The 13,438-nt window shown below is 34.9% G+C and overlaps 1 protein-coding gene across 1 annotated transcript in view; it reads right to left on the bottom strand.

The window, feature by feature from the left end:
- Positions 1 to 3,174: 3,174 nt before the first annotated feature.
- Positions 3,175 to 13,438, bottom strand: part of SHPRH (SNF2 histone linker PHD RING helicase) — a 116,962-nt gene continuing 106,698 nt past the window's right edge. The window contains exons 27-30 of the mRNA XM_027850653.1: positions 12,928 to 13,014; positions 10,124 to 10,302; positions 5,333 to 5,413; positions 3,175 to 4,002 (exon numbers count right to left, since the gene is read on the bottom strand). Coding sequence (XP_027706454.1) covers positions 3,906 to 4,002; positions 5,333 to 5,413; positions 10,124 to 10,302; positions 12,928 to 13,014 — 444 coding nt within the window. The 3' untranslated portion in view covers positions 3,175 to 3,905. The remainder of the gene's footprint in view (positions 4,003 to 5,332; positions 5,414 to 10,123; positions 10,303 to 12,927; positions 13,015 to 13,438) is intronic.

The following is a 13,438-nucleotide window of genomic DNA, read 5'->3' as shown; positions in this document are numbered from 1 at the left end:
TCTTCCTCAACTGTAAAATAAGGGGCTTGGACCAGATGACCTCTAATGCTACTTCCAGCTCTAAATCTATCAAATTAGTAGAGACATATTAATTGGATGATTGATACAATTGAAAAGAAGCTAGATTTATAAGAAAAACTGGATTGGATCTTTGTAGTTTAAGTAGAAAAGAGAGGAAGACATTATAGACTGCAAAATAAACAGCAATCAAAATTGCCTGGCTTGAGAATAAGAGACCTGGAAAGACTCCCATGTCCTTGGTCTATATTTCCCCCTCTTTTTTTTAAGGCGCCATAGCTTGAGAATGATGTGGAGAACTTAGGGAGGCTTTAGGAAAGAGAGATGATTAAGGGGTTTGAGAATGTGATCTCTGAAAGAAAAGCAAAGGAACTGGAGAAAGAAAAAGCAGAGGGACAACTTAATAATGATTTTCATGAATACGAATGGCTATTATACAGAAGATGATGACCACTCTCAAAATTCCCACTGAACAAGGGTAAACAAGTTTTTTAACGTTGCAACATGAAAAATATGGATTAAATGTAAGAAATTCCTGACAATGACTGCTGTTAAATGCTAGGATAGGCTGCCGAGGGAAGTTGCAGAATCTCTTCCTCCAAAGTTCTCTGATAACAGAATAGTCTCAACTTTATGAGACACTATCAGAAGGCAGAAGCATAGACTAAGATTCAACTGGTATACTACTTTCTGGATAGCTATTCATCTGTCCTTTAATTTGCAATGGTCACAGACACCCGTCCTGGGATATTTCAAGTTCCCTACAGACTAATTTTGGGATTAATATCACTGCAAGTTACCAACCCCAACAGAGTTGGGATTCCTGCCCCTATCAGTGGGTCATAAAGAAATAACTTTTGTGAATTGTACACAGTTCACTGATGATTATATTATGCTGGTAAACAAATGGGCTCAGAAACTCTTTGGGATCCAAGGTACAATATAAATATTAAGTGATAGCTGAGAATACTTTGAAGCTATAGCTTTAATAAAAAAAAAAAAACAAACCCGTGTCTCTTGGTAAAATACCCTGGATTCTTTATACTGTATTGGTGAGGTTTCAATTTTTATGTCAGTAAATTTCAAGTTTTGATGTAGCTTGTTACTGTCACATATCACTTGGCTAAGACTCTTTTCTTTTATTTCTATTTTTTATTGCATTTAAGTAAGCCTATGGCTACTGAATACAGCTGGTGTCTCTTGCTTTTGAAAGCTTAGCCTGTGGATTATTAAATGAAGAAAGGGGACTTAATCATACTGAAGCTCATGAAGAGAAAGGGAAAGAAAGGAGATTTAACAAGCTGTTGTAAATTGTTCTCTTGTCCATGAAAACAGAGAAAAGGAGATCACTTGGCTTGATAGCACTGCATCTTTGGAATACAAAATAAGGCATTACATATTTTGATAAACATTGGGAGATTTAAACTTCTGTGATTATATATATCTCGAATCTCAGTCACTGACATTAGGTCTTGGTCGACACTATTAATACAATGTGAAAGCAAGGAAATGCTTTCACAAATGCTCTACAACTAAATACACAGATTTTCCTGCTGCACTCAGACGAAAAGTTGGAACTTTAAAAGTAAGTACAAAAAAGTAAATTTGTCCTACAGTAAGGAGATGCTTCTGAGTTAGGCAAAATAGCCTTACTATATATATATCTAAAAATCTTCATTTGCTTCTAATTTGGATTTTTTCATTCCAATAAGTTTGACAGTACTACTGACACTGAAATAAATTTAATTTCTGTAAAAGACTGAATAAGTTGACCTAATTTTCCTTTACTAGTTCATTCCTATAGTATATATTTATGACATAAGAGCTATGTATAAACATATAACATATAAAACCCAAAAGGGGGTGGATTGAGGGAAAGCAGTTTACAGAGATAGTCTGGAAGCTTCAGAAGAGGGATATTTGTCTAGAATAAGCAAAAATATATGAAATATATTAAAGAACTGATACACTTAGGTAGGACTTTATTCTAAAAACTATGCTGAAGGAGAGAACTCATCCTAGTACCTTTGGTTGGGGTATATAAGAGCTTTAGAAAACTGAATGTGAGTTCCATAACTCAGAATATTAAAAATTTCCCATCATTTCTACCTCTACCAAAATATCTTTGTTTCACCTTTGATTTCTTACACATATAAGGAAGAGCAATTTGTTTTCTCTAAAATTCAAGCATACCAGATAATGTCTCTAAAAACCTAGCTCTGGAGAGAATATTGAAAGACCACAAAATAAAAACCCTAAACATGCTTATAATTAAATTACATCCATTGGATTTCATGCCCTTGATGGACATATTCTGATCCCTGCTAAGACAGCCCATGCATATTTTACTTCATTTGAAGAACAGGCACCAAGACTGCTTAAATGGATTTTCTTTAGTTAAGCCAAATGGGGTTGTTTATTAGCCCAGAATGACAGAAAACACTCAAGCCTCTGATCAGATATGCTGCTTGCTCTAACAGCATCTCCACCTCTAGTTTTCTGAGAAGCTAAATGTAAAAGCGAATGAGACACTAGGATGCCAGTGGATTACAAACCAGTCTGAGAGCTTGAACAAAACAACAAAAACTTGAATATTTTGATTGTGCCAAATGACTAGGAAGCAGGCACTTAACTCCCTTGTCCAGGTCATTCTTCACAGAAGAAATATCATGTTTTGATTATTTGCTTACTTGAACATGATACTCTATTGTTCCAAAACAGAAGAAACCAGTCTAATTTTTTTTGGGAGTGGGGAGGGTCTCATTTGGAGAAAAGAGCAATTGAAATAGATTAAAATACATTTAGTGGATTAAAAAGCACAGTCACATCATGCAGAGGGGGCAACAACAACAACACATAATACATTAGTACAGTTTAACCCTCCCCATATTATCAGGTTACAATCACATCAACTATAAAACATAAAAAGTTATAATTAGTAATATTTACATAACTACATCAACATTAAAAAAAACTTAACATTAGAAAAAATCTGAATCAGAAAGAGTTTTGTAACATTCTAAGTAAACAATAAATACATTTTTAAGACTTAATAGAACTGCTGAGACTTAACAGAACTGCTCATGCTAATAAAACCAAGTATAAAATGAAATAAAATTTAGCTAAATATTCTTTTTTATTTTGTAAGAAAAGAAGTTAAATTCTTATAAGTCAGCATAAACAACATGGCTTATTTAAGGGGTTGTAAAAATGTGTAAAATACTTGGATTTCAGTGTTTTGATTTTTAAGAGGAAGATATACATATATATATACATATATATATATATAAAAGGAAAAACTCAACATGAGCAACTTCGTGCGAAGAGTTCTGTTCATATGAAATTACTGTGCAATTTCTATATAAGTTACATTTTAAATCCACTTAAATACTAGTAATTAGGATAATTTACCACTTATTTAAAATACTACTAAGAGGAAGATTGGTGAGTAGCATAATAAAGATACTAGAATCTCTTCCTGCCTAAAAGAACATTTATGTTGACTCAATTCTAGGCCAATTTAAAACTAGAAAAATTAGTTTGCTCGTTAGTTTTGTAGCTTTCCCCTTATTCTAACTAATCAGAATGAAAAGAAAAGCATAGTGTGACCCCCTCCTTCAAAATTATACACTAATATTCTTTGGGACCAAAATGGAATTTTATGTATAGTACTAGAGGACTTTATATTTCGTATGGATTTGAAAAGGATTCACCAACCACAAGAAAATGGTGTAAATCCCCCAAAAGAAGCATTTATCTATCATAAGAATAGAACTGGGTGACATCTACTGGAATATATGACTTGTGACTTCACTTGCACTAAAATCTATTTTTAAAGACTGTGAATACACGAAAGTTTCTGAGTTCAAACGTATGTTAAGTATGATTCATTCAAGGTCTTCAGTTTCTTCAGAAAATAGGTCCGCAAGATCAGCCACTGTCAAGACTGAAGCCTCTGACTGCTTCAATGATGAGCTAGTATGGCTGTAGAAATTTTAGAGAGCAGAGTGAGATTAGCCAAAATCAATTCCCTTGGGAAAGAAATTCTGTTTATGTAATAAATAGCACACAATGCAAAGAGTTATTCTAAAACTTCTGCTATCTATACTCCAATGCATATCTAGAGGAATCTAGGTGGTAAGATAACTGTTTGTTCAAAAGCAGTACACACTACTCTATTTATTAGTTGTAGTCTCTTTTTTGAAAATGTTCTATGAGGAGTTTAAAAGGCATCAGTGAGGCTTGGACCATGTCTCCTCACTATCCAAAGTTAAACTGTCTCAGAGAATTTTAACAGTTTTCTATTCTGAGGATTCTTAAATAAATCAAAGATGATTAGTAATGAGAAATCAACAACAACAACAACAAAAAACAAGTAAAACTGAAGCCTAAAGCTAACTTTTATTTTACTGATGTGGTAACCTCTTTTCTTCCTTTTAGACTTCTAATGGAAGAAAACAATTTCTGGCTTCAAATCACTATTCTGCTCAGCAGAGCCACTCCACAGAAATTACCCCTTTTAAGGCAATATTCTACTTCTTGGATTTTCTCCAATCAGACCTATCATACAGGGATGTCGTGAGGTATCAGTTAATGCTTGTTAAGGACTTTGAAGAGGAAAAACGTATGGTACAAGTGTTAAGAAGTTTTATAATTCCCTAATTGGAATCGTTTGCTGACCAAATCAAGTTTTATTACTATGGTACAGTAGCTTTTGCTGTTAACAATAAATAGCTGAATTCTATGCTCACACTCTCCCTTTTGTATATGACTATTAGACATACAAAAAACAAGTGTTCATATTTATCCATACTAGGCTAAGCCTTTCAATTTTGGGAGGCAGAAATATTTTTTTCACTTATAAATTGATCAAGGATAGCTTTATAATCTGATAGTTTTAATACACATTTTAATCAATTTATAAATATAAACATATATTTCCAATTTATTATTTTATGTTTTGACTTAAAATTCAAAATTAAAGTGAAACCAATGTGTAACCAGTTTTTCTCCTCCATTAAAACAAAGAGTTTTAATATAGTTAAGAGTTTTAATATATTTAATATTGCATGTAATATTGCATTTAAAAGGCACATATGTTTTAAGTTTGTGAATTAAATGTGAAAATATATTAGAGGAGACATAATAACTGCTCTTCTTCCAGGTTAAATGAAGATGAATTATTTTGCAATTTATAAATGATTCTTTTAATGAAATTAGTCATGCCAAATAAAGAAGTCTTAAATTTGTGCTTCTTCACACACACACATATGTATGCTTGACAAAACTGTTTTTTTTAACTGATCATTGTTACCTCCTCTCAGCCGTTTTCAACATTGCCTGCATTCTTTCTTCAATAGTTGCTTTAATTAGGAATCTGTGAACAATGGTAGGCCTATAAGATGAATAAAAATGAAAATGTCATAGGGATAGGAATAAAGACTGCATCGGTAGTTTTGTTAGTATAGGGAACTCCCAGGAGAGGAAACTCCCTTTACCAATCAATATAGATTGATACCTTTTCTGTAATTTATAGCTTTAGAGTTACTTGGATGACTGTGTGACTTGTCCAGGGTCACACAGCTAGCATATGTCAGATGCAGGACTTGAACCCTGGTTTTCTAGGCTAAAGGCCTGCTCTCTATATACTATAACACAAGCTTCATGTTAAAATGTAATAAACATACTAACTAAAACTAATTAGTCACTAACGAATCAATATTGCATGTCATTCTTTAAACTGTCAAAGCAAAATACTAACGTGCATAACAGTTAAGGAAATAGCAAAAATTTCTAAACAGAAACTGATATTATTTATATAGGAAATAAATGTCTTATAATAGTCTGTTGTCACAGCAATGTCCATAGAAAGAGTTTAAGTTAATGTCAAAAGAGAGGGGGGAACACTTAGAGAACTTTTTTCCGGCACAGTACTACTGTCAGTTGCTCAAGGGAAGTGATTTGTATAAAAAACGTCTAAACCAAGTTTAGCACCCTTCCTTTCAAAACTGACTCTCCTTTACCAGCTTCCCCATTTCTGCCAATGGCACTGTCAGTTTTCTGGAGATGTCAGCTTGAAACTCTTTTGGGGGGGAAGAGATTGGTCAAAATGACTAAATGGGGAACTATTCTGGTTTTAGGCTATAAAACTTCTTTTTATTAATGATAACATAAAATAAATGGAAAATCAACATGCATATATTTTGAAATTTCATGTTTCCTCTCTTGAAAAATGTCAGGATTTAAAATCTAACTTTATTTGTCATTTCCTAGAATGAACAATTTAGACAACAAAAGAACAATTGCTGGATCTAGAGTCAGAAGATAGAAGTCTGAGGCCCTGCTCTGGTATTTGCTACCCGTGTAACTGTAAATAAATATCACTTCTCTGAACCTTTCTTATCTACTATTGATAATAATGATAATAATATCTCCATTTTTAGAGTGCTTTACATATTATTTGATCTTCCTGAAACCCTGTGAGGTAGGTGCTCTTCTTACACTCATTTTACAGAAGCAGGAATTGAGGCTCAGTGAGGTTAAACGCCTTGCCCAGTGTAACATAGCAATGAGGTATCAAAAGTGGGATTGAATCCAGGCCTTCTTGACTCAGTGTCAATAAATGCCCATTGGTACTTCTCCAAAATGAGGACCTTTAAGATCCCTTATAATTCTAATATTCCATAATCTGATGGTGACAGAATACATAATGAGTACAAACAAGAATCTGAAGTGAAAAGTAATATGTTTAAAAAAAAAATTCAGCTCTGAAGCCTGCCATCCCCTTGTATTTTTTCATTGTTCATTACGTTTAAAATAATTATTTAGTAAATTGGCTTTAGCTATGAACATATTCCTTTCATGTAAAAGATTATCATAGCATTGTTACACTAAATTTTCTTGCCCCGCTGGTCTTTTGTCTAAAATTAGACCCCTTCCCAACCCCCACCCCCAAACAAAAATAAAACTAAAGAAAATAAAATTAGATCCCATACTTTGAAAATTGACTGGTCCTAATTTTTAGACAGGCAGACACACCTACTTGTTGTGGGGTTATCCAGGGATTCCTGTCTAGGCCCTATGATCTGGAAAGGAAGGAAGAAAAACCTGCCCTAGGTTAAAACTTTATTCAATTTAACAAGCATTTACTAAGACCCTAATACTCAAAGGGTATCATGTAGACCTGGCCTTTAATCTGTAATTGCCTGAGGCTGAACTTTGATCCCAGATACCTGAAGAAAAGAAACATTATTCTACCATAGTTCTATCCTACTGACATCCCTTTTCCTCCTCCTTTTTTATTTTATTTTATTGTTTTGCTTTTTGGTGAGGCAATTGGGGTTAAGTGACCTACCCAGGGTCACACAGCCAGTAAGTATCAAGTGTCTGAGGCTGGATTTGAACTCAGGTCCTCCTGACTCCAAGGCCAGAGCTCTATCCATTGCACAACCTACCTGCCCCAAAATAAATCTTCATTTTTTGGGGGGGAGGGGCAAGGCAATCTGGGTTAAGTGACTTGCCCAGGGTCACTCCTCCTCCTTTTTTTTTAATAGCCATGAGTTGCCAACCTTTTGGGCTTCTGTTACATGCCCAGTACTTCCAAAGGCCAAACACACATATACGTTGCTTGGTTTAATAATATTGCAATTAAAATGCCCATTATGGATGCATTTTTGTAAATATGTATTGTACTGAGAAAAAAACATTGGGCAACATCATCAATCTGATATTTATATCCAGGTATAACTGAAGAGAGATCTTCTTGTTACAAGATTCACTTTGTGCACTGGTCTAAATCTAGCAGATCCTTAGATCTGACCTAGATAGAGGCTAGCCTTTTCCTCAGGGCAAAAGTTGAGAGGGAGAATTGTTTGTTTTCATCTGAATTTGATCTACTTTCTTTCATATGTAGTCTGGACAGTTAACAAATTGTCAACTTTCACCCAAATTATGGTGTTTGCTTTCAATTTCATTGCCAACTCCAGTCTTTCCAGCCCCAGCTGACAAACTTTTTGGGGATCCAAGGGATGAGGATAATTTGAAAAATTAGGAAGATGAGGATCAATCAGGGGAAGTATCGGCATTGCCCACACTACAGATAAGGAAAGGAGCTCTAAAGGACCCCTGGAGAGTCTTCTTGGCTTTCTAATTAAAAGGCTCTCAGACTGTTTTAACACAAGTTAAAGAAGCACAAAGTTAAAAGGGGCCTCAAAGGTCAATTATCACAATTGTTTCTTAAAGCACAGATACCATCTACAATATTACCAACAAGTGATAATCCAGCCTCTGCTTGAACAGTTCCAGTGATTGAGAACTCATTACTTCCTTTTTTTTTTTTTTAAGGCAATTGGTGTTAAATGACTTGCCCAGGGTCACACAGCTAATGAGTGTTAAGTGTTTGGTCTGAGGCCGAATTTGAACTCAGGTCCTCCTGACTTCAGGGCCAGTGCTCTATCCATTGCGCCACCTAGCTGCCCCGAAATGGCAGAATATAGGAATTTTCAGAGGCTCTTCCAAAAAAACTCAGAGTACCTAGCTCTCCTTCTTTCTTTTTTTTGCTAGGCAATGGGGTTAAGTGACTTACCCAGGGTCACACAGCTAGTAAGTGTTATGTGTCTGAAGCTGGATTTGAGCTCAGGTCCTCCTGTATCCAGGGCCAGTGCTCTATCCACTGCGCCACCTAGCTGCCCCCTTGAGAACTCATTACTGAAAAAGGCAGCCCATTTTCATGTTGAGACTGTTCTAAATATTAGGAAGTTCTATTAAAAATATATCTAACTGATTTATGAGCAAACAAGAGATAAAGAATTATGAAATGCAAAATGGATAATTTTGATTACATTAAATTGAAAAGTTTTTGCACAAACAAAGCCAATGCAACAAAGATTAGAAGGGAAGCAGAAAGCTGGGAAACAATTTTTACAACAGTGTCTCTGATAAAGGCCTCATTTCTATAATATATAGAGGAATGAGTCAAATTTATAATACAAGTCATTCCCCAATTGATAAATGGTCAACGAAGAAGAACAGGCAGTTTTCAGATGAAGAAATTAAAGTTTATCTATAGTCATATGAAAGAATGCTCTATATCATTATTGATTAGAAAAATGTAAATTAAAACAATTCTGAGGTATCACATCACACCCATCACATTGGCTAACATGACAAAATAGGAAAATGATAAATGTTGGAGAAGATGTGGGAAAATTGGAACACTGATGCATTGTTGGTGGAGTTGTGAATTGAACCAACCATTCTGGAGAGCAATTTGGAAGTAGGCCCAAGTGCATACCCTTTAATCCAGCAATACCACTTCTAGGTCTATATCCCAAAGAGATCATAAAAATGGGAAAAGGACCCACATATACAAAAATAGTTACAGTAGCTCTTTTTGTGGTGGTCAAGAATTGGAACTTGAGGGGATATCCACCAATTTGGGAATGCTAAACAAGTTTTGTTATGTGAATATAATGGAATACTATTGTGCTATAAGAAATGATGAACAGGCAGACTTCAGAAAAATCTGGAAAGACATATATGAACTGATGGTTGAGTAAAATGAGCAGAACCAGGCAACGGTGTATACAGTAGTAGCCACATTGTGTGATGACTGACTTTGATAGACTTAGCTCTTCTCAGCAATGCAAAGATCTAAGACAACTCCAAAAGACTCATGATGGAAAATGCTATCCACATCCAGAAAAGGAGCTATGGAGTCTGAATGCAGATTGATGCATACTATTTTCTCTCTTTTTTTTCTTTCTCATAGTTTTTCCCTTTGGTTCTAATTCTTCTTTGTAACGTGATTAATGTGGAAATAGGTTTAATATAATTGTATATGTATAGCCTATATCAGATTGCATGCCGTCTTTTGGAGAGGGAGGTGAAGGAGCAAGAGAAAATTTAAAACTCAAAATCTTATAAAAGTGAATGTTGAAAACTAAAACTAAATAAATATGAAAAAATTATATCTAAATGAAATTTGCTTCAAGGCAACAGATGCCCTCTGGAACCATACAGCCTAAGTCTAGAGAAAGAGTTGGATTATTTATTTAGTTTTCTAAATATTTAAAGTCAAAGTGCTTGACTTTGTTTTCAGTCTTACTTTGTTTGTCCAATTCGGTGTACTCTTCCAATAGCCTGAAGCTCATGCGCAGGGTTCAAAATAGGTTCCACTAGAAGAACATGAGTTGCTTCAATGATATTTAAACCATTGGAACCTGTGTGCAGGGGAAGCAGCAAAATATTGATCTTGGGATCATATTTAAATGCTGAGAGGTTTTCCTGAAAGAAAAAAAATAGACAAGTATTTCAAATGTCACCACAGAAAACTGAGATGCTCATTCTCCAAATCAGCAGGATGCTCTGTGGCACCCAGATAATGAACTTCTGTGAAATGTAAAATATTTAAAATGCATCATTTTCAAAAAATCAAAACCTAAATTAATTCAGTGCTGTAGAAAAGTATTCTATGGACCACGTTGGCCACACAAAAAGTATAATATGTATATATGTATATTTCATAGGGGGCTTTCCTATATTAAATTTTCACAATTAAATATATTTACTTTTAATTTTTATTTTATTTTATTATTATTATTGTTATTTTTTTTTGCTTTTTGGTGAGGCAATTGGGGTTAAGTGACTTGCCCAGGGTCACACAGCTAGTTAAGTGTCAAGTGTCAGAGGCCAGATTTGAACTCTGGTCCTTCTCACTCCAAGGCTGGAGCTCTATGCACTGCGCCACCTAGCTGCCCCTACTTTTAATTTTTAAAATTTAATTTAAAGGGGCAGCTAGGTGGCGCAGTGGACAGAGCACCAGCCTTGAAGTCAGGAGTACCTTAGTTCAAACCTGACCTCAGACCAAACACTTGACACTTACTAGCTGTGTGACCCTGGGCAAGTCACTTAACCCCAATTGCCTTAAAAAAAATTAAATTTAAAAAGATTAAGTAACTACTGTTTGCAGAGCAGTCTGCTAGGTCCTGGGGTGAGATACAAACTTAGGTAACATATAGTACATGCCCTCATGGAGCTTACCATCTTAGAGGAATAAGAACTATGCAATGATAACTATAGTAATATAACATTATAGGATGTATCAGGATGGTGTTAATCAAAATACTAAGTGGGCTCTAAGAAGAAAGGCTTGTCACTGATGATGGATAAGGAAATATTTAATAGAGGATATTTCCTCTACTGTACATCCTTCCTAGAGGGTCATCAGAGCGGCCAGGAAGACCAGGCTAGGGAGATACAGAAGATTCTCAAGCAGAAGTGGCAAGATGGTTGATGTATAAAGAGCAGAGCAGATTGAGCAGATTTACAAAGAGAGATTGAGTATACAGATGTACAAATCTCAGAACAGTATGAAGGGAAAATAGAGATGGGAAAGAGGAGCACTTGTTACAATAACAGCAATTAGAGTCTATGCCAGGGTGGTAGAAACAGTAATAGTGGGAGCACATAAATAGTAGAGATATTGCTGAAGAAAGCTTGGCAGGTCATAGTAATTGATTGGATCTCTATGAAAGACAAGGAGTCAGAGATAACATCACAATTTTATATATGGAAAATAGGGTGAATTCTACAGACAAAAATAAAGAAGTTGGAAGAGGTTCCAAACATAATAAACTCAGTTTTGGACAGAAGTTTGAGATCTTGATGGTACATTCAGGTAGAGATGACCCAAATACAGCTGGAGATGTAGAGAACATCCTTGAGACTACCATGACTGTGCTGCATTTCCACCTTGAACTTCTCTCAGCTTCTGGGACCTTCTTACTCTGGCACATTTCTCTATCATCACAGCTTCCTCCCAATGAAGAGTTCCTTCTAAGGACTCCATTTTGAGGACACAGACAGAATGGCCATATTTCACTATCCTCTCAGATATGCTTCTGTCCCTGGACTGTGCCACTCTTATCCCAGCCTCCCTCACCCTGTACTTTTTAGCTCTCTTTTCTGTGGTGTCTTCTGTCAATTAGAATATAAACTCTTTGACAGTAGGGACTGTTCCCTTTTGCTTGTATTAGTAGCTTGGCAAATTTCCTGGCACATATTAGGTGCTTAATAAATGCTTGTTTATTGACAAGTAAACAAAATCCTCCACAACACTATATGCACTTAATGAATATTTGTTGAACTGAAAGATGAGAGGGCTGCTTCAGACTGATAACCTAACAGCTCTGAGTCCAATTTAAATATCTCTAAAATATAGATGTTAGAAACTAGATCAATCATTCCCAACCTCTTAAAAAATAAGGAATTCTTTTTACCAACAAAAAAAATTATGAGCCTATAACTCAGAAACTGCATAATGAGAAAAAATTTATATGGATTTAATAACACTTTAAAATGAATTTGTATTCCTATTAATCATATCTAAATGCACTAAAAAAATAATTATTCCTGTTACATATTTTGTTGGAGCTAAATAAAGATCACTATGATAATGCTTGGTGAACATATATAGGTTCAGGGACCCCATGGCAAACCATGGGTTAGTGGTCCACAGGTTGGGAATCACTGGACTTTATGATGTCTTTCATCTAGAATCCCAGGAATCTATGATTCAAGTTCTAAAGTGTCGAAATAGAAGGCCTGTGAAAATGAGAAGCGCAAACAAGACGATAATATTTTATCTCAATAATTAGGTGATAGTAGGTGTGAGTGAAGAGACTGATGGGACTTGACTGTCATTTAATTACTTTAATTTTAAGCTGATGATCTATATACAGGTTAGCAATTAAGAACTCTATGCTATACAATCTACCTGATGGGTGCTTACTAATTATTTGCTGACTGATTTCTTTTTACTAAGTAGATTGGTTAACAGCAGTATCACTCTACAAATATAGAGTCCCCTTTCAATAACTTATTTATACATACAAAATTTTGTCAGCATACCTGAAATCTGTGAATTCCATTGATTTGTGAAAACACCATGTTGTTATCATACAGAGCTTTTGAAATAATGTCCAGCACATCTTGCCACTGGAACACACAAAATAAAACAAAAACTACTATTAAGTATTAGCCTTATCTTAAGGATACCAAAAATTGTCACCTAGGCATATTAACTGGTTATATCTTGAAAAAAAAGAAAGTTGAGGTTTAAAACACACTAGAGAGTAGTATTGTTTAACTGATTAGCTACAACTGCCTTTGAGAATTAGGAATAAAGAGATTAAAATGAAACAACTTGTTTTAGAAATAGAATGAAACCCAGCATCCTTATTCAGTACTTTATTTACCACATCAGCTTCACCCTACCCTCTTACCCCTCCAATACACACACAAACAAAACAACAACATGAAATCCATCAACCTAGCATGTTATGTGAAAGAGTAGGTAGGCAGTGTATTAAGTTTGAAGGTTACAATTTGTAAAATATTAAAATGTCTCAAACTTAAAATT

Source organism: Vombatus ursinus, unplaced genomic scaffold (genome assembly GCF_900497805.2).
Source record: "Vombatus ursinus unplaced genomic scaffold, bare-nosed wombat genome assembly UNPS02009132.1, whole genome shotgun sequence".
NCBI lineage: Eukaryota > Metazoa > Chordata > Mammalia > Diprotodontia > Vombatidae > Vombatus > Vombatus ursinus.
The sequence above is the reverse complement of the archived record's forward strand: the minus strand, read 5'-3'. Positions and strand labels throughout refer to the sequence as shown.